The 22,569-nt window shown below is 48.9% G+C and overlaps 1 protein-coding gene across 2 annotated transcripts in view; it reads right to left on the bottom strand.

Annotated features, from left to right (window-relative positions):
* Positions 1-22,569, bottom strand: part of LOC118509231 (serine/threonine-protein kinase tousled-like 1) — a 30,808-nt gene that overhangs the window by 419 nt on the left and 7,820 nt on the right. The window contains exons 1-7 of one of the 2 annotated variants that reach the window (XM_036049549.1): positions 6,673-7,556; positions 2,127-5,062; positions 1,553-2,048; positions 1,295-1,473; positions 912-1,104; positions 628-833; positions 2-221 (exon numbers count right to left, since the gene is read on the bottom strand). In XM_036049549.1, the coding sequence (XP_035905442.1) occupies positions 2-221; positions 628-833; positions 912-1,104; positions 1,295-1,473; positions 1,553-2,048; positions 2,127-5,062 (4,230 nt within the window). In that variant the 5' untranslated portion in view covers positions 6,673-7,556. Of the gene's footprint in view, position 1; positions 222-627; positions 834-911; positions 1,105-1,294; positions 1,474-1,552; positions 2,049-2,126; positions 5,063-6,672; positions 7,557-22,569 lie in introns of those variants that run through there. The other variant, XM_036049542.1, reaches the window with a different exon arrangement.

The raw sequence follows: 22,569 nt of genomic DNA, 5'->3' as shown, positions 1-22,569 counted from the left end.
CCTTCGCCTCATTCGACACGGTCGGTTTGTTGGCGAACTGCACCTCGGTCGCCTTGAGGATTGTGTTCTCTTCCAGGATCGTCGCCTGGGACTGGTTGTGGCCGAACGGTTTCTTCCCGTACAGACACTGGTAAAAGATGACGCCAACGCTCCAGACGTCCACCTTGGACGAGATTTTCGGTGGATTCTTACCGACAACGAAACACTCCGGTGGCAGATACCTGAGACCGCGCAACAGAGGATCGTTGCATCGAGCGATGGTAGAAGCAATGGGGAGCAGAACAAAAAGGACACAGAGAATTAGTATATGGCTTGGTTGGTAAATTACTAAAAAAAAAGAAGAAGAAAGACTGTACACACAGCTTTCAACTCAACTGTTCTAAAACCACAATCCAACCACTTTTAAAAACGGCTTTGGTGCCCCCAATTTCTATACTAAACAATGAAGCAAATTTGTTACGTTACGCCACATATAATGCTACCATTTGTTTGCGATCTACTTAATCGTTTTGTCGCTAGTTCTCTGGAGGAGGTCGCTAACCCCACCCCCACGCACACACACACACACACACAGACACACACACGCCACCGGGGTAGGAGGGGGCTCACTGCGCTTGCGTTGCTCACCAATAAGTTCCAGCACCTTGTGACGTAAGGTCCATACCATGGTCGGGATTATAGTTCTCTTCGTCCATCACCTTCGACAGACCGAAGTCGGTAATTTTGATCTCACCGCACACATTGCCCTCGGTCAGGAGAATGTTGCCCGGCTTCAGATCGTAATGTATGATCGGCGGTTTGATCTCGTTCAGATACTTGAGTGCCGATACGACCTGCAGGGGGACAAGAGAGCAAACAAGAACGATTAACCTTGATGGACTTCTTGACGCGCTTGTTAGGTAGGGACGCACCTGCATAATGATCGAGCGGGCCTCCTTCTCCGGGATGGTTTTGTGCTGCTTCAGGTAAAAGTCCAGATCGTGCCCGTCACAGTACTCCAGCACGGTGCAGAACGAGTTGGCATCGATTTCGAACACATCGTACAGCTTCACCACCCGCGGATGGTCCAGTGCCTTGTGGATGTTGTACTCCCGCAGTGCATGTCTGTGCAGATAACGTGAAAGGGCGGAGAGATAGGTTGATAACGTACAACGGTTGATATGGGAAGATTTTAACAGAGTTCAAAAGTCTGGGTCTACAACTGAAGATGGGTCTGACCTGTCTTCGCTTCAAGCTATTGCTCGAGAGGTCCTAAACCAAGGCGCAAGAGCATATCTAGCAACAATCTACTCACTTGATATAGTTCGCCTTCTTGTCCTCCTTCCAGTCTTTGTTTAGCTGGTGCACCTTGCATGCCACGTACCGCTGCTCCTTCAGGTCGAACGCTTTGTGCACCTCGGAGAAGCCACCCTTGCCAAGTAGCATCAGCAACAGGTACCGATCATTCAGCACCGGATGATTGTTGAATCGTGACTGCAGCCGAGAGATAGAGGCAACACGTTAGACCAACAATTGTAATATAGCAGAAGCACCATCAAACCAACAAACCCACCTGATCCTCGTTGTGTATTCGCTTCAGCTCGCGGATGTGCAGATTACGCTCCCGCTCCAGCTTCTCCATCTCGAGCTGCAGGTCAGCGTCCTCCTTCTTCAGTGCACTCTGGCGCAGCTTCAGTATCTCGTCACACTCGTAGTACTCCTGCAGCGTGAACGTGCTGTTGCTGCTGACTACCGGGTCCGGCTTCAGGAACGTACTGTCGTTGCCATTATGCAGCGCCGACCCACTTCCACCGCCCCCGACATTGCCCGCACTGCCACCAACCACTCCCCCGCTGCCCATCGCAACGACCGCACCCGTACCGACACCGGTACTGCCCGGACCGGTGCCACCCCTATCACCTGCACCACCAGTACCGGCCGACCCGGCACCGGTCGCCGAGGAATTGTTCCGCTTTCGGCCACCCTCACTGTTGGTGGGCCGCTTCTTCATTAGCAGCTTCTTCTGGCGATCGATTTCCTCCCGTTCGGCAGTGATCTCTTCCTGGCGTCTGTAAGGTGCGGGGGAAAGAAGGACAGATACACAGTTACATACACCGGGAAAGTGAAAGCAAAATGTTCAGACTTACTTCGCCAGCTCCTGAAAGGCGTAACCGTCGGTCCAGTTCTCCTGGAACGTGGCGCCAACCCGTTGCGTCACAAACTGTCCGAGCCGTAGCCGGTTCTGCATGCACTTCTGGCGCGCCTCCTTCTTCTCGATGTTGCTCTTCTGCTTCAGCAGCTTTTTCACCACCTCGACACACTTGCTGATCTGGCTCTTGTGCTGCTCGATCGCCTTCTGGTGCACGTTCAGCTGACACTTTTGCTCGTCCGACAACCGCGACAGTTCGTCGACCCGCGTCCGACTGCTCTCGAAGTCGTGGTCCCGCTCGGTAATGTCCGCCTGCGTCAGATCCGTCTGCACGAACTTGGTCAGCATCAGGGTGGTGGTGGTTGCCGTCGGTGTCGTCGGTGTGGATGGTTGCTGCTGCCCGAACTTGCTGCCAAAGTTGCTACCATTGTTGTTGTTGTTGTTGTTGTTGTTACTGCTGTTATTGTTATTGCTCGAGCTGCTGCTATCACTCTGCTGCTGTTGCGCACCACCGCCCGGTGTCGTGTTTGTCGCGACGGTCGATTGCTGATGCTGCAACTTTTGCGCAATTGACTTGTTGGTGGTGGTGGTGACGACGGCCCCACCCGGCAGCTGGAGTATGGAATTGCTGTTGTTCTGGCCACCGCTGGTGCCAGTAACACCGCCGGCACTGTTGTTATTGTTGCTGGTCGTCGAGGTCGCAACGGAGGTCGTGATCAGTGGCGTGTTGGTGCTGCCGATCGTCTGGTCAGTGCTAGGGGTGTTTGACCCCGTCGTGACCGTGGCACCGATTGCTCCGGTCACACCACCCCCGTTACTACTGCTATTGCTGCTGGTACTGCACGACACAAGCGTGACTCGCTGCTGGTGGTGATGGTCGGTGGGGGCAGTGTTGCAGTTGTTACCGCTACCGGTACTGATCACCGTTCCTGCCGTCGGGTTGGTGCTGTGCAGCTGATGGTTCGTTGACGCACTGCCCGTCTGGGCTGCCGTCGTCTGCTTCTGGGAATCACGCTGCGTCCCTACCGACGCCGATTGCTGCTGCTGCTGCTGCTGGGTGCCTTGCTGCTGCTTCTGCTGACTGGCGGTAGTCGACCCGACCACCGATGGCGACTGTTTCTGGTGCATTAGCGAAGTGTTGTTAGCGTTGTTCGCCACCAGCACGATCGGCTGGTACTGCTGTAGCTGCTGCTGCTGCAACGACACACCCGACCCCGTCACACCGGTCGAGGCGGTCGCACTGACGAGCGGGGTAATGATCGGCGACAGTACCGTCGTTGCTGAGGGGGTAGACGTTGCGGCGGCCGCTTTGGCCGCCTCGACCGCTGCAGCCGCCGCCATGGCTGCCGACACAGATGGAGGAACTTGTTGTTGTACGGAAGAATTGTTGTTGTTGTTATTACTGCTGCCGCTGCTACTGATCCCACCGGCTGACGGTGTCGATGGGGTTGAGACTACCGTTGCAGCGACCGCACCGGTCGCAACCTGCTGCTGCTGTTGCAGCTGCGTCCGACTACTGCTAAACATGTCCGGCGGTTGCTGCTGCAGGGGTGTACCGGTGTTGTTGTGGCCACTGTTACCATTGGCCCCGATGCTGGCGCCCAAGAGTGGCGTTTGCGGACTAGGAGGGTACATGGGATATTGACCACCAGTGTGGGGTGACTGTTGCTGCTGCTGCTGCTGCTGCTGCGGGTTAGGACTTTTCCGCGTAGGGCCGGTGGTGGACCCGACGTTCCCACCGCCACCCGGATCCACGTGCGGGGAATTGGATAATGCTCCTAGTGAACCGCCGACCGCATTGGTGGTAACGCCACCGGTACCGACCGAGCTGATCGAGGTGATGCACGTAACACCACCGGCTAACGGGCTATTACTACTACTACTGGACACGCGGAGCGAGGCCACCGTCGGTAGCCCGGGGTGTTTAGAAAAAAAATCTTTTATCTTCTTATTATCACTGTGGTGTGGCAGCGTCAACCGCAGACCCTTAATATTATCTCTACTATCACGAAAATGACCCCCGCCCGTACCGCTTCCCGGTCCACCACCACCGGTGCCACCTCCACCGCCCGGTCCCCCATTATCGTCCGGGGCCTTCCGTTTCCGTTTGCGTTCCGAGGCCACCCGCGCTACCTTCTCCGTGGTCGGGGTGGTGGTGGTGGTGGTGGCGACGACCGTCAGTGCTGCTGCTCCGGCCGCCGGACTGCTCATGATCGCTTCCGGCTCCTTATCACTGTGCGACGAACCGGTGCTCATGTTCGAGTCCTGATCCTTGTTGTTGTTATGGTGTTGGTTCGCGTGATGGGCGTGATGATGCTGCTGCTGCTGGAGGTTACCGACCTGGACGGGTGGATGCAGGGCGGGCGTGGTGCCGGGTGGCGTTGCCGTCGCTACCGCCACTCCAGCGGTCGCCGTTGCGGTGGTCGTTGTCGGCTGTGCCGTATCGACCAGGGACCCTCCTTTGCTGCCGGCACTGTTCCCCGTTGCCCCGCTATTATTGCCCCCACTGCCTGCTGCTGCTCCACCACCACCACCACCACCTCCTCCTCCCACACTGTTAACAGAGGTTCCACCGCTGCCGCCACTGCTGCCGTTGCCGCTGCCACCACCGCTGCCGCCGCCACCACCGTTGCCACTACCAGCACCGCACAGGACAGCAGCGAGTGCTGCCGTGGCGGCAGCAGACGTCTGCTGTTGCTGCTGGTGCGTGCTCAGCACCGTTGTCACTTGCTGCTGATGGTGTTGCTGCTGTTGCTGATTGCCACTGTTAAAATGCGGCTGATGGTGATGATGCGATTGCTGCTGTTGCTGCTGCTGCTGCTGGAGATGGTGCGACGACGTATGGTGATGGTGTGATGAAGATTGGTCGACCTGGCCAACTTGTTGTACTATTGTTGTTTGTGGTGCCATCTGCAGCTGCGTACCGGCCGACATCTGTCACACCAGGGAACCGATAGAAAGAGGAATAGAAAACAAGTAAGGAAGAACATGAGAACACGCTATAAAGACAGATAATGGTAGGTATGGAGGAAGAGGAACGCTCTCGCATCTATTGCCGTCACAATGCAGCGAGCATTTTCGGTTCCGGTTAGCAAGAATCGATCTGCTGTTTTGCTATGCCTATGGTATGCCTGGGGCGACCCGGAAGGCGAGGCGACAGCAGCGCCGGTCTTCACACGGCAGGACCGGGGTTCAAATCCCATCCGGACCGCTTTGCTATGGGTAAAATCAAGTCACAGAAAGCCAGAAATGGCAGGCCGAGACCTTTCGAGGTTGTAGTGCCAAGGAAGAAGAAGAAGATGGTAAGAGAGCTGATAGGTCTTATAGACGGACAAGTTCAAAACGGAAATGTCTACCCATATTGAAAGCGCAAAGCTAAACATTAAACCCGCACAAACACAGAAGCAGTTAAACCAATAGGTAGGTACCGGGAAAAGGACACCGGTAAAAGATTAGACCCATGGACACACACACACACACATATACATAGATACAAACAGCGCAAGGAACCGTTGGTGGTTGTGTAGGCACAAGGGAGACACACCTGGGGCGCTGTACTGGTGAGTAAGGCAAGGCATACGTAACATCACACAGGGCGACAAGAAACAGGGTTACACGATTATGAATTGGAAACGTCACGATAGAGAGCGCGACACATACACATATACATACACATGGTATCGGTCATTTGTTGATTCGTACAAAACAACACAACCGACAATCCATCATGGCGGCCTGGTACAATTACTGCAACATTATTCGATATACCCGCAGCTGCCAGTCAGACGATATACCTTACAGGGTTTTTAATATTCGGAAGTTGAAATAGCCATTTATGATTGAGTTTGCCAAACTAATGATACATATTTAGAGAATCCATTACTTTAACAGCTTTTAGGAGGTTCAAGAGATACATCGATCCACCGATACAGAGAGCTTTATGGTGGTCGTTATCTAGGCATACATTCTGAAACACTGTCTATCATGAGAATCCGGAAACTAAGAAGAGTGTCCCCATATTTCAAGATCCTTCTACGTGATGTCCTTCCATTAGGAAGAGAGAGTCTTTGTAATTTGAAGTTAAAGATATTGCTTGTCGAAATATGAAGAAAGAACTCTGTCTAGGACCAAGGTATGTTATGACCTGAATGTTTGCATTTGCCTGCAAAATATCAATCAAGAATTAAATTTGATGCTCAGAAGGCTCAATCACGCACACACAGAGAAAACCCGAAAAAAACAGAGGTACATCAGGGTCCGGAGTGTGTACCACCAACGTCCATTAATTTCAGCGAAAGCGTGCCTGAGAGATCCTCGGTCCACACACAACTGACAACTCTGAACAGCGAACGGAGAGGAAAAGGGAATCGTTCGCCCGTCTCTGTCGCACCTCCGTCTCACGCGCCGACGACTCTGATTCGCGAAAAAAAAGGTTCAAATCCCGTCCCTTCCCTTTTTCCCACACACACACACACACACACAGGCAATCACAATTACCAACAAAACGGGGGCCTGAGAATTTCCAAACCACTTCTTCCTATTACCGTATGGACAACATGGCTTCCCTTGCGCTCGTTGCTTTCTAGGCGCCCGCGCTCGTTACGGAAGAGACGGCTCTTCTAACCGACGTTTGTTCGGGCTGGTTTTCGGCTGATGCTCTCTTTCCGGTAACGTGGTCGTGTACCCCGGTTAGCGTACACTGTTCGACGAATAGAGGCAAAAAAGGCCGTTGCTGGTTGCGCGCTGCTACTGGTGCTGCTACTCCTGGGCTGCACTACTTCTCTGAACGCTACTACTACTACTACGCGTTTCGCGCTCTACCCCCCCTCCCCGTAACACACACACGCGCGCGCAAACAACACTTGACGTTTGATTTGGTGTGTATCCGAGAGAGCGCCGCTAATAATGGCGAGAATTCGGTGTGATTGGCGTGGCGGCGGCGCTGTATTCTAGGCGCAAATAGGAACAAACTCGGAACACACACACACACGCGGCACACACTGTACACTACTCCTGATGGCGCTTCGTTGAACTTTTCAAGATGTCGCGCGGGCGGATAGAGATTGTTTCTGCTCTCCCTTTTCACGAACGATTGTTTATGCGCCGTTTGCTGTGAAACTCACACTGCCTTTGCAACGCGTGTGTTTGGCAGCAAATTCACACTGCTCGCTATAGCGCGGCGCGCGGGGTTTGAATTTGGATGGTGGTTTGATTGTGACACGGGTGCTGTGCCCGATTGGATGATGTTGCTTGTGTAGAAGAAGAAGCAGATGTACGGTAACCAAAAAAAAAAGAAAAATTGAGCGGTTCCTTTCGTCCGTCCGTCGTCGTCACTGACAGGCTGCACTGAAACTCTGGACTAGCTTCTCTTCTCGCACATCGAGACGAGACTAACTTTACACACAAACACACATAAGAGCACGCGCGGCGCGACTACACCGAGAGCTAAGTAGCGTCCTCTCTAGCTCACACATTCGTGCGCTCTCTCACTCTCTCTCTCTCTCGCATGCTATCTCTGTTTGACAAACAGCCCGCAAAACCAATAGAACGTGAGTGCGAGTGAGACGGGTTAGCAAAAGAGAGAGCGAGAGCGCGCGCGAGAGAGAGAGAGAGAGAAAGAGAGCGAGAGAACCAGACGCAGGCGTATCTCGCCACACTACACATAGTAGGCATCGGGGACCGATCTGCTACTGGTCAGTGTGTGGCGATTTGACACTCGGCAGGGCTGTCAAACTTTTGTTGTGCAAATGTACACTCTCACGCACACAATCGCAAGCCGAAACCTTAGTGACAAAATGTTGACAGATTTTGGCGATTCTAATGACTGTACATCGAATATCTTCATGGATAGTTAAAAATGTAATTGAAACGAATCACATTTCCACTGCCATAAACGGGCACACATTATTAAGGCGCTGTGTGTACGATACAGGTAGGCTTGTGTGCGTGTGTGCGTGTGATTCGCGCGTAGTATAATTTCCCCTTAATTTTCAGCTGGGTATATGCTCAAAATTGAGAACATCGGAGCGGAAGCGCACGCACGCACCCGCAGCTTGAAACATGTCGCGCCATCTCGCTTTCTCATTTAATCATTTAACCAGTGCGCGTTCTCTCTCTCTGCAATACACACACACACATGCAAACCGTTTCATCAATGCTGGTCTCCGGCTTCTTGCGCAATTGAATCTCCATGCTTTTGACAAACCAGTCCACCACTCCATCCCCCCTCTCCCCTCCCCCGTCTACCCGCGTGAACCGCGTACCTCCATCCTTCTCCCCGTGCATACCGTATCCAAGCAATAACATCAACACTGATTGGTTACATATCGTCAACCAGCGCCGCGCCGTGAGAAAACCGTGCGAGATGGATTGGATATGGGCAGGCAACAACAAAACAACAACATAAATAAATAAATATTATTATTTTCAGGTGGGTGAACCAACATCCCCTCGCGCACACTCGCGCGCTGGCGAATTAAAGTACAATAAAATTTACCAGCACGTGGCCTACTGGTGTAGGAAAATACAAGCAATACTACTACAGCTACACATCCGAGCGCCGGTAGGATATTTCTTTGGAACCGGGTAGCCCCATCTATAGTTCGGTAGAATTTCGAATCAAACAGATAATGCAGATACATCCGAGTACCGGGCGGTACAAAGGAACAAAACAATTCTATCCCCTCAACGCCCGCCATTTGCTTACCCGTCTCACCCTACTCACACTACTCCTGTCGGACGGAGAAGACGAACAGCAAAAAAAAAAAATCTACCAAAACGTAACACACCGCACAGCAGCGCACATACACACACACACACGGCAACCCCCGTCATCGTCGTCGGCAACAATCGGAAACAATATGGCTGACGGCGGCAAACAACACACACATTGGCCAAGATGGCTGATGGTGGTAGCGGTGGTGGTGGTGGCGGCCGCAGCGTCGTCATCAGCAGCAGTGGCGATACGCTTTCTTTTCGGTCGATTTGTGGCCGTCATAGCCGCCACACACCGGGCCGGGGTCTACAAACCCGAGGATGAGGGAGGTATGATGCGATGTGCACGTTCATTACTCTTTCGTTCCTCACACCACCATCTTGCATCAAAAAGTACCTTCGCATATTTTTTTTTCACTTCTTTCGGGGCGGCCAATTGGCTTCACAATGCAATGGAGAGAGAGAAAGAGAGAGAGAGAGAGAGAGAGAGAGAGAGAAAGGCCTGCTGCGGTAGGAAGGTTGGTATAATGGTGAGGTGGGCAATGCAGATGTGCATGATGGTTTGTTGCCGCATCACTAGAGTAGCGCACAAACCCTACAAAACTGCTCGTTTTATGTTTTATTTTTTCATACAAACAACACGCGCAATGACGGCCTTTTTCGGAGTGGCGGTCTCCGCTTTTCACCGCACCGAGAGGACTTCATATCCCTTCGACATTGTCACAGCCGGAACAGTGTGTGACAGTGCACGACGCACGACGTAACCAATGTCCTCCGCGCGGGGAGGAAAAGTTCTAAAGGCGGAGGGAGGAGGTGATGAGGGTGTGTGCAGTTTCTTGGCTCGATGAAACTATCTTTCCACCATGTACATTAGCCGTGTGTGTCTGTGTGTGTGTTTTTAAATGTGTTCGCGACAGTCGACCCGCTACATCCTGCGGACATTACCCGCCATGTACCCTGCCGCGATATGTTCTGGCTGCGAATAATGCTTCCTTGTATGGCTTTCGACATTCTTTCCTGTTTCTTTCCTTTGCTGTTGTTGCTGGGAGTCCCTATCGATCGAAATTGTCCTTCCAGGTCCGGGAAGCTTTAACCTAGTCATGAGCGGTGATACACAGAGGACAATATTGGTAGAGGTAAAGAAGACCCGAATAGTCCTACAGAAATTGAGAACTCTGCAGGAAACAGATATGGAAATATAAGCATAACAGTTAATGTTGGTCATCACGAATAGCTTAAGAGTAGCTTATGGGACCTCGATCATCTGGGCGCCATTTTAATTGGATGCTAACCGGGGTCCCCGTTTCGCGATATAGATCTACAAATTCCAGAGCTTGTTCCAGGTCCCTCGGTACTAGCAACAAAGGATACCCGGGAATCGGTTTCGGACACACTCGAACAATCTCTCTACCCCTTCTTTTTTCGCCTCATGCTCCACAGGAAAATGACAGGTGTGAAAAAGACTAACACACGGCTAGTCCATATCCCTGTTTCCTCCTTGAAGAGAGCAGTTTGGGATATCCTCCGTTGCCGTTGTGCTGGAACGCATTGGAAAGGCGGAGAGCTAAACTAAAATCATGCTGGTCACTTGAGCATTTTCGGTGCGGGAGTTCAGAATCACTGCGCACACGGAGACTCACTGGCCGCCGTGCATACCGACGACCCGACACGGATCAATTGACGTTCCATTTCGTCTACGTTCGGTCAACTCCCAAAGCGTAGTTGAACGAACGCGTGCGAGCGGGAAAAGACACCGTACCATAACCCAACAAATATATAGGCTGGAAAGTTGTTCAATCTTTCAACCAACCGTTTGCTGCCCTTCCTGGTCCCGCAGCACTTCCCGCAGTCCCTCACACCCTTTTCACACCCTCGTTGTACCTTTTCTCGCTCTCTCTCTCTCTCTCTCTCTCTCTCTCTCTCTCTCTCTATCTCTCTCTCTCTCTCTCACTCTCTCTCTCTCTAGGATCCGGTTGTATTTGTGTGCAGATTATAGGGAGGAGGAAAACTCCGCGACCGCACCTCTCCACCCATGTACCTCACCACTATAAGGCCCTCTACTCCGTCCACCCCATCATTGAATGGCGAGAGAATGGTGCTATAACACTCGCCGCGCCTCAGCAGCAATCGCTGCTTTTCTGCCTTCGTTTTTCGCGTATTTTCCCCGTCGAACGTACACCAGCGACCGACCAGCAGCGGTGTACAGCGACACAGTAAGTTTTTGGGGTCGCGCGTCAGCGCTTTAGCAACCACCCTTCCAACACCCCATCATCAAACCCTCCGCCAGGGGTGCGGGGAGCGACGAGATGTATTAGCGCAGTGAGGCATATCATGCTTAGCTTGCACACAGCACACCCCACCATTTGCTGTTGCTGTGCTCACTCGCTCACACCATATCGCCGATCTGAAAATTCCTCTGTTTCTATCCGATCAGCGGCTCTCAGACAATCGATCCGGTGTGTATAACATGGTGCACGTACCAAAACGGGGAGACTACCAGAGAAATAACTTGCCAGATTCACCGAGTGAAGGTTTTTCTATCAGAATCACGCTAGCCGTTAGAGTTACCTGAAGCGACTCCTGCGGAGGACCACCATCATAATGTAGAATTATTTTCTATTTCATTATGAACGGGTCGTCACCGTATTGTCTATCAACATGGAGATGACAATCAGAGAGACTGCGAAAGCTTGAAGGACACGGTTCGAAGTTCGTTGGCTCAGAGTCCTTGGCTATTGTGGATATGCGGATCGGAAGAACTGCTTCAAGTTCTGGACAGTTCGTGAAGTCTAGCTACTGATGTCGAAGCTATGAGAATTACGCAGCCACCTGATCTGACTTGTTGAGAAGAGATCCTCAGAAACTCAGATATCTCACCAGAAAATCTTCATCCCCTCTAACGCCCTACTCTGAGCAGCGCCATATCACTCTAAACTTTTCCCCAATTCCTTCAAATTCACCTCGGACAATCTTTATCAATGCTTGAGTCATCCGACAAAAAACCCTGAAGAGGTGCATATGGGGCATGACTTTCCAAATTCCGAGGGCGCTTTAAAAATCGAGCTCAGGAATTCCTCCCTCCCAAAAAAAAAAAACACCCCATCCAACAGCGAAAGACTACGCACAAAACGTCGTTACTGTAGGGACATTCGTATGACTTGTAAATGCGATTGAGTGTGTCGCCTGTTAGTGGGCTGCACAAACATATTTGCTCCACTGATTGCAACTACACGCCCCGCTCGAGTGTGTCTGTGTGTAGTTACAAGCTCAGAAACAAATATTGGATTTGATGCAGCTGGGTGGAAACCACCAATCCACAGCAGTAAACTAGGCAATTAATTTATGGATCGTTATCATTAGCTCCGATCAGAGCCACTGCTGGTTTGGGGCTGCGGTTGGGCCTGCGGAACACCATCAAACCTAACCAAATCTCCACACATCTACACCTCTTACTCTCTGTACACCCATTTTAAGGGTAACACCCAAGAAGAGGCACTGCTCATTCGCTGCTCAGCCCAAAACGGGCCACCATTAACCCCGTGTGCGTAGACGGTCGGCGGTCAGACGGAAGCACTAAATAGTCTCACCCCGCGGATGTTACGGGTTAATTGGTATTGGTGTGAGGCTCTCTACGATATATCCGCGCAGGGGCGCAGGGGTGCGGATGCCGCCAGTTGCATACGGCGAGTGGCGACCCGATGCAAATGAGCGTGGAGAGCTTTGTCTTAGTTTTGCCTGATACCTATCGACCCGCACCGCACACAGGGACCACACACAGGACCGAGGTTCGGTTCGCTGCTACAGAGGCGAGCGTGTGAGAGCTAGAGCGAAGCGAGTGGACCCTGCGACAACGCCTCTCGGACACTCACTGTACCAGGGCTAGACGACGACGCAGCAGTGCTGAGTGTGCGTTCAGATACCGTGGCTCAGAAGATGTCTCGTGCGGCGATATCTGTGGTGCCTCTGGTAAGCGGTGGCAACGACGCGCACATATCATGTGTCATATGCAGGTCGGCGATAGCTCCACAAGCTACGGTGGGTAAAAGGGCACCACCGTATTCGGCCTACCGTATATATAGAACCAGTTCTACCAGAGCTGACTTGGCGCGAAGAGTCTCCGGCGAACCAAACACGGCCTAAGGCACTCACACGGAAGTTTAATCGCAATATAAAACGCATTGCGAAAAAAAAAGAATCCACACGCGCGCACACATACACACAGACACAGTTATAATGGAAACTAACGCAACTAATGTGGGGAGATTTAGGTTGGTTGGACCGTTGTCGGACAGTTTCTATTGGGAACATTGCGTACAATGCAATGGGACGAACCATTGCTCGGGTGTGGATCGCACAAATACAACCTTGCGCAAATATTAGCATAATTACGGCCAACGATAATGGCTGACACATTTGCGTCACTTCGGCAAACATGGATGCCGCACCGGTCGAGTCTGAGCGGTGCATCACCTTTATCAAATTAAGGTATCTTAGACTCTAGTCGTGTCTAGCCGATATTAAGCTGCCAAGATCTCCAGTTAGATCCCCAATAGAATCTTATATATTTATACGATCTTCCAAACAAAACCAAATGACATCTGTATAATCAAGGACGTAGCGCCATCTTCAAACAGTCAATACCGCAGCCCGGCCGTCGCTACAGTTAGTTTCATCGCCAAACTTACAAAACCGATAGTTCCGATCATATTAACAGTGACGGTTTGGTAACGCAAAAAAAACCAATACCGTCGGTCGTCGGTGATATAAATAAGCCCGTCGGTTAGGTCGGTGTCGCCACCATCTTCGATCGAGATAGAGAGACGGAGAGGAACGCAAAAAAGGCCTCATAAGCTAATGCCCATTATAATCGGTAGTCCTACAGTGTTGTGAGTGTATTTAAAACAAACACACTCACACACACATATGCATTTGATTTAAGGTCATGTTCGCCGCTACAGAAATAACAGCAACAACACAACCCAAATCCCATATCATTCCAGAGAGTCCCTTATCCACACGCGCTCTGTGTGATGTTTGTATAAAGGGTGGTTTCATTTCATAGCAGTGTGTGTTTGTGGGCGCGAGAGAGACAGGGAGAGAAAGTGAGTTAGAGAGTGAACGAGAGGCATCTGGTAAGATCAAAACAAACCATAAAGGTAGCGTAAATATACGCACCGGCGGCACCACATTCAAGCGCTGCCGATGAGTTCCTTCCCCGAGCAACAGAAACACCCATGAGTCCTTTGGTTTGGGGCTGTATTGCAGAGAGCGAGAGAGCTCCACTCTAGTGCACATCCATTTTTGCTATCAGTGACGTTTGGACCGTCACGCACGATAGACCAGAGAAGCGCGTGCCACCGTATGCGTGCTCTGGCAGCTAGCCAAGCTCTGACTGTTAATTTTGATTTATTGCTTGACAGAAGCCGATTATTTTGATGTTCTGAGAGGTGTTTTGTTGATCTTGCTCAATCAAGAGCGTAACGAAGTGTATTAGCATTAAAGTTGATTGTTGGCATACATCTCACACTCATGTCAGTAGACATTAATTGCCGTTAACTGTCATCGTTACACCCTGCCATCAGTATTATGTCACGTGAAGCTGCGTGCTCTACCCCCCAACCACTAGCATTCTAGGTTGACAAACAAGCGAACCTTAAAGTATAAACCCGGTAGTACTTGAAACCTTCCAGACCCGAGCGAGCTACCTGACCTTAATCTACCCCGGGGATGTAGTAGATTAATACATAACACTCGCAATTGCACCTCACACTTTTCGACTTATCAGTTATTAGTGGATAATTTGTTTCAATCACTTATGGCGCCCCACCATCATTGTTGCTTGGCTCTTCCCACACACACATAGGCGTATAAAGAAAATAAACTCAGCCGATCGTACATCATCATCGATAATCGATGTGAGAAATAACAACAACAAAAAAACCATCTCCAATTCTCCACAACCCAGTGTTGAGAGGTTTCCGAATGAGGTACCCGGTACCCAGGTGAGTGCCTGTTGAAACAAAACCCATCACAGAAAAACGGTTTGATTTATTCAATGACGTGCAGTGAGTGAACGCGCACGCGTGTTCACTCACCAACACATGTGCAGGGTGGCGTGTCAGGTCACTCATTTAATGCCGCGGTCAACGTCAAATGATTGAACGCGTAATGTACAACGGGGAAGAAGCGAAGGCGGATAGAAAAACAAGGCGAAGAAGAAAAGGCAGATGCTACGTAACGTATCAAAACCGAGAAGCGAAGAAGAATAAGTGGGAAAAAAAACTCATAAAATTGAACAAGAAATACGTCAAGCAATAGAGCGGGGGGAAAACCGAAAACAGTGACAGATGTGAGAAAGAGGAAGTAAAAGAGAAACCTATGACCATATTTGGGTGTAAAACAACACATTAGTCACGCTTTTAAGCAACTCTTGACACGAGCTAAAGCGGAATGTGAAAATTAGTTCAGCAAAACCTAATTTGCAGCCATTTTGACATTTTCTAGCATACAGTGACGTTCATTTTAATATCACTTTTATCAATCTACCATGTTCTCTGTCACGTCGGATCGTCAGGACACGTGCTCAAGCATTGAATCGACCTTTTTGTTATGATATTTCGTAGACCCCTCCGATTTCAATATGGCGGCTAAGATTCGATGAACTGAAAAAAGCCATTTGAACTCTTTCGGTTGAGAACTCCGATCCCTGAAAATGAAAGTGAAAGTTTTGGACAATAGCAAACCAATGCAAATCCTTCCCGAGCTGTGCAAAATCTGCTCGCTTTATTTAAGATTCATTCTTCAGTGTGTGTGTGGACCACCACCAACATCGGTGACTTTACCGGAGCGCTTGTTTGAACCTTGTTAGCGGATGAATAAGGTGATGGGTGAAAGCAACTTACTGAGCTCTGGGACCTCTGGGTGTGGAGGGAGAAGATTTTTTGTTTTCTTAACTGCGCAAGTGAGGTTCGTGCTTTTTTGTTGGCTTTCTTGATGAAATAATGGATATTCCTACACGCTAAAGGGTGGTTATAGTTGTATCCACTTGCATGAAATAACAACCCACGGTACCCATTAAAACTGCCCTCACCCTTTAGCAACACAGACACACACAACCTCCCGTAAGTCCTCCTCATCAGCCTTCCTCTCATATGACCGAGTCTATTGGAACGAAAATGAACACGGAGTGCAACGATTATGCCATGTTGTTATCGCTACCGCAAATGGCGAACAAAAAACAAACACACACACACATAACAATCAGTAGCACTAACCAACAGAAACGCAAAACACGTCGGTACTCTCTTTATCGAGCGCCTTTAGTAAAGAGAAGAGCTCGGCTAGAGCATGTCAAGCTAAAGGTTAAAAGAAAGCAAAACAACGAAATACAACCAATAGTCGCTCTATCGCTCTATCTTCATTTGCCAAATGGGTGCCGCCAACCAGCGCAAAACCCGGTGACGTTTTATGTGTGTCAAACACCCCCGCGGCCCCTCCTCCTCCATCCAACTAGCCGCAATCACATCATCTTTGCACAATTGTGAAACAACGCCTTAGAGGTACTCGCGATCTCGGACGAAGCCTCATGTATACTGGTTAGAGCTTTCTACCACTAAGTTCGTTGTGACTTGGATAAACATCAGTAGCTTGATGTCAAATACTACAGAGACGTGTTCTCTACGAACTGTACGGTGAGATCACCTCACTCGCTAGACTCTGGTGAGTTGGACATGTCATGAGAACGGTGCTGGGCGACTCAGTCTGTAAAGTACACCTCGACAGGGGAGGTAAATTCTACCAGAATGTTCAGGATAATGGATTGGCAGACGACGGCACTAAACCGCTTGCGGTTTCGGGGACTTATGAAGAAGACCAAGACCGCGAAGCGGTTATAGCGCCTGACAAATATTTAAGAAATCTTGATGACATCTGTTAACATTAGATAGTTGAAAAATAAAGCATAATAGCTATATATTATAGGATCATCCATTGCTTCAAATTGACAGCTGTCAGTCGGCTGTCAAATGTGTCATTTAACATCTCCTACCAGTAAGGATTTTTGAAGAAGGTTAACATCCAACGGTTCTAGAGTCCGAATGAGATTTGAAGCTGCTACCAGACCGGTGCTCGCAACCGGCAACATAACCCACTAAACTACGGACTGTTACCGCAACGTGTTGATGTAAAAAGTTTGCTCAAATAAACCAAGCGCCATAAGGACATATCCTGTTGGTAACAGTCGGTGCTGCGGAACATCTGCCCAAAGGTGCAAGACTCTGGTGCCCCCCCTGGTAGGTTAAATCCTTGGAGGAAATAAACACGCAATACCCGAGCCATATCACGCTGGAGACCAACTAAATGTTTAAGGAGGGACGCATTTTACGCGTTTAATATTCGCTTCCACTACTCGGAACAGCTAGGAAGGTCCATTGTTTCTAGGTCCTCGCTCTTCGCTTCTTCATCTCCAAGGATCACCCTCAAATGTGTGTGTGACGCATTACGAGCGAAGAACAAACCCTTCTGCACCATTTGACCCTAAAAACGCATCATCATCTTTGAAGCTGCTAACGATGAACAAGTTGGCTAGTGATAGTAGTCCACTAACGGTGGTCTGATGCCTGCCCGATGGCTGCAGCAGAACATTTCCCGGAAGCGGGTGCGATTATCGTGTGAAAAGAGAGTTCAGAATTCTGAGCTGTTCCGAAAAAAACTGCGTCACCACCAACGAGAATGCCATGTTCGGCTACTTCACATTTCTCTTCCGATTCCGAACATCCTTCACGCACATAAATGAAGGTATGTATGCATATACCCGACCAGCAAGGCAAAAATAAAGGACATCAAGGACAATAATAAGGCGCAAGGCAAATGAAAACTGAACTGCATAAAAGGAAAATACAAAACACACCAATACAGAGAGAAACCACATGTTTTGCTTCCGAAACGCTTCTAGGCTTCGGCCTGGTCGGAAGGACCAAACGGGACGAGAGGATGAAAGGGCGCGCGCTCGAGGGTAATGGTATATCCTATTTCCTTTATGGCCTTCCAAGAAGGATGACGATGATGTCGCTCGCGAACCATGACCGTGGGGCGTCGTCCCCGTGTCCCGATCACTTCCTCTCTCTCCCTCGTCCTTGCCTAACCTACACCGAGCTGCTACTACCAATACATTGTAGCACTCACACACATAACCATTCCAGCGAACGGATCCTTCAACAGAGAAGGATGAAACGTGCCGGTAGTTGCTCTAATTTTTATTCAAAGAACCACCTTGTTGGTATTGTTTGCCTGAGCAGTATAAGTGGGGTTCCATAACGAGAAAGAGAGCGAGAGAGCGATTGGAGAAGAGTAAAGAAGAAGGAGATATTTATCTATCTCACTTGCATTATATACATCTTGTGGAATATCCTTTCTGATTTGAATTGTTTTTTTTTCTCTGTCTCTTAGCGATGTTTGCGAAGATTTCTTACTCTAGAGAGGTAGAAAGAGAGAAACTACAACCCAACCACACAGCCACATTCAATGTTCGCACCCTACTTCTAGTGTTCCAAGGATACTTTTGCACAGCTATTTTTTTCTCTTGCGCCCTTTTTCGCCTATTCGCGAAAAAGTGTGAAAAGATGGTGGTTCAGGTACGTCACAAATGTAACACAGACATAACGATAGTCGCCGGGAACTGGTAGCCGAAAAAAAACCCCCGGCTTTCGAATCCATTCAAGCGTAAAAGGATATTCAGATGAGATATTTGAGGAGGACAAAATCTGAAAGCGAGAGAGAGAGAGAGAGCGTGAGAGCGAGTGAGAGATTCATATTAGAATTTCGCACAAGACATTCAAAGGAAACACACATCGGTTCCAAGGGTTTGGGGGAAAATCTCGGTGTGCACATCCTTATCCCTCGAAGTCCCCGAGAAAGGACACATCAGCTACCGTGCAACCAACATTAACACAGAAAGGAAACACGTGTGCATCCCCTGCTTTTCGTGCAAATGACCAATTTGGCTTCGTGCCTCGATTTAATGTTTGGCGGTGCGAAGCACATTCTCCAGGATTGGCGTTAACCAAGCTCGCTGAAGAACACTTACGCCCGAACAAAAAGTATAATTAAAGTAAAATAAAAAGGACACCATATAATCATTCGGAAAAGGTCACTGTTAGTTGCGTTCATAAACATTCCTGACCATTCGTATAATTGCGTGCAGCAACACTGTCATGCTGCTAGCTGTTTTACTTTCGCCTTTCGCAACGCGAACATCCTTTCAATTATTTTTTTTATGTTTTGCAAATTAGTCCAAAATTCAGATAATGAAGAGCGGCTTCCGGCTGGAGTAATTCGCGCTCAGGATGAGCAAAATCGGAGAAAGGGGAAAAATTATGAAAAAATAGGAGGGAAAAAACGTAAGCAAAAAAAAAGAAAGAACGAAAAAAGGAAAAAAAGAGAAAGAAAGAAAAGGGGAAGAAGAAAAAGAAGCAAAGAAAAAAAAGAAAACAAAGACATAAGAAGAGAAAAGAAGGAAAGAGGAAACGCAACGTAAAACAGAACAACTAAAAGTATGCTTTCAAAGTATGCAATCCAATCCGCTAGTCTCCCTGTCCTGATGATGATGAACACCCCATGAGGTTAGTAGAAGAAGGAAGGAGGAGGCGGTAATTCTTCAGACCCCCCCCCCATTCCTCCTCTTATTCCTCCACTTCTTTGCTCCCCTTCCCTACCTCCATTATTTCTCCACACCAAAAATGAGAAGCAAACAAGAGAAGAGAAGAGAATAGAAACAAGAATGAAGTTCGTTCTCGTGTTGCTTTTCTTTGCCAGTTTTATGCTTCCCAGTTCGACCAAGGTTTTTATTATTTTAATTTTCTACTTCCTTTTGTTTTTACGCGCTGTGTTGTTGCTGATTGCTTTTTGGGTCTTTAAAATCTCCGGTGCTTTTGGCGTTTGCTGTGCATTTTCTTCAATCATTTCTCATTTAAACCGTAGCTTCTTTGGCACGCGGACACCAGTAATAAAACAAAACAAAAAAAAAGAAATAAAAACGCACCGGCCGTGCGTTTTGCAGTTAAACCGCTCGCACGATGTTTCGTTTTCGCTTCACGTTTTAATTTGTGAACCCCAAAATTGGTACGCGCGTAATGGTGAAACTTTCGATTTGGTTATTTGAAGCGCGTACACACAGTAAAATGCTATTTTATTTCAGCGCTTCGTTTGCTTCACACTCTTTCGGGTTTCTTCTTTTTAAAATTCTCTGTTATCTGCGTTGTTTAATAAGAGTAAAAGTGTGTCAAAAATGGCAACAATTTTCCTATTAAAACAGAAAATTAAAGTTGTAATACTATCGGATAAGATTACCAAAAAATCCCTCAAGACAAGCTCACTAGACTAGAATGATGATGCCCAATGTCAGGTGAAGGGACATCACTCTTAACCACCAAGGATCTGCGACAGGATGGTGAGTCTTCCCTTCAACCTGACGCTGAACAAAGCCATCCGAGACTCAGAGGTGACAAACTTCTATTAGTCTGAATCCAGATAGTGGCAAAGACTGATGACATCATTGGTTTGAGGTGTCTTGTATAAAATAAGACATCCAAAATTATGATGACATCACTAGTCAAGAGATGTCTAGGTCTCGCCAACAGACATCGATTTTCCCAGGAGTGTTGTACGGTTGGGTGATCGCTCCTCATCAAGATCAACACCTTTCATCTATCTGGCGCCGAAAATAGCCATCAAAAGCAACATAAATGTTGATATGAGCTAAATTGTGCTGAGGCTACCAATCGGTCATACTACAGCCATGGTCATCTCTAAGACATGGACTCTGTCCAATACTGATGATTGGAGAGGACAATCTCAGAAGTATCTTTGGACCCGTATGCAAAGAAGGATAATCAAGGAGCTACTGAATTGGCGAGTTTTATGAGCTGCACAGTGAGCTCCAGGCTTTGGTCGAGACTGGTCATGTCATGGGCATAACGCAGAGAGACCCAGCCTTAATAGTCTATTGAGGACATCCACATGGACATACTTAATGCTTGTTACTCGGGATAATGGTTTATCCGTGCCCTTGATACTCGTACTCCGAGATGAACGTAGCAGCATTTACAGCTGCTGTAAGGTACTGTCAAGCGCCTTACTTTGGATTATCCGGGTACATTATTAAGGATTATTAAGTACATCTAGACTTTAAGCAGTTATCTTGAAAAAACCACCTCAGAAAACTAATCAAAAAGCAACATTAAAACACGCTTCATGCGGATTAGCACGGATAAGGTTAATCGAATACTGCCCAGTTCTGTTCCTTACACTTTTTTTTGTTTAAATTATTTTACAGGAACAGAAATGAAGCATAGACCCTTCCCTTTGTATCACACCGGAGATCATTGTCCGCGGAGAACCCTTCGTTTCCCCTTAAGTCACAGATCCGTTGAATTAAATCACGTACACAGACACACACTAGTGTCCCGTGCGTGTTGGTGGATCGATTTCGCTAGCGTAAATGTGTTCACACGCAATGGCGTGAGCCCGCGATTGAGCGCTGGTTGTCATCGGTTAGCATCACAAATAAACTACCAATGTGTGTCCGCGCGTGTGTGTGTGTGTGCACGATTGCCTTAATCCCTCTCCGCCACCTTTCTCCTGCACAGCTCCGGCCCCGGCACATATCACTGATTCTATAGACTCCATGAATTCTGAAAGAGGGGCCGATATGGGGTTTCTGGAAGGTGGACACGGTGGTCACCGGGTGAAGAATTTATTTATTTGCGTTCCGAAACGCCAACCGTTGGACCCTACTCAAATCTCTCCTTCAGGTCCTCGTTTCGCTTTCCCTTCTGGTAGGCTCAAACAAGGGTCGTCTTTTTTTTTGTGGAGAGAAGGTCCCAAAATCGAAGCGCCTCTCACAAACTCCTTGTCAACCCGGGGTGACATCGTGCGAAGCACGGTACTTTATAACAACACCGCTGGGCTTGGTAACGAGACCCCCCCCTTTGCTGGACGCGATAAACGACGTCTGGGGCCGATTCTCCCCGGCCGAGGTGGTGGAGGGTTGGCTGGTCGAGGACGCTTCGGTCGAGATAGTATGCGCTCGGGCACGTACCTATAAATATTAACATTCGCTTGAAGTTTGTGTACACGCGCGCGCGTCATTTTCTGTTCCATTTCTACCCCGACCACCACCTACCTAACACCCTATCCCCAATCAAAACCCTTGCCGTGCTCTCGCGCTACTCGTGTGGCGCTTGCCTTTTTTCTTCTGCCCGAGGTATCGGCACGGTATAACACGCTCGTCTCGTCTCCAACTCTGCTACCTCGAGCTGCTCAGTGGAGCAGCAGGCAGTTCACGCAAAAAAAAGGGCGTGAGTGAGAGTGGCGGTAGCAAAATGGCAAACTAATGGCACAGCCGACCGAGACACACACAAAATGGCCGTCTTCGTGCCGTCATCAACTACTGGCGCTTATACTCTCCTCCACTTCTCGGTACTGCCCTCCACTCGGCATTACTATCCACGTGATCCATTCTCGTCCACGAACCGAAACCGATAAGCTCGACCACCGGACCAACTAGAAGGAAAAACAAAATGCCGCACACACTAGCGGAGCCAAGCGAAAGGCAGGCAAATGGAAAGAAACTTTGCACACCGGGAAACACATCAACACCACAGAGGAGAACGCATCATGTAGAGAACAAAAATCTCAATTCTAAAGCCTCAAACATTTCATAAAAATCA

The sequence above is a fragment of the Anopheles stephensi genome, chromosome X (genome assembly GCF_013141755.1).
Source record: "Anopheles stephensi strain Indian chromosome X, UCI_ANSTEP_V1.0, whole genome shotgun sequence".
In the NCBI taxonomy this organism is placed as follows: domain Eukaryota; kingdom Metazoa; phylum Arthropoda; class Insecta; order Diptera; family Culicidae; genus Anopheles; species Anopheles stephensi.
This window is presented reverse-complemented; position numbering and strand designations above follow the sequence as displayed.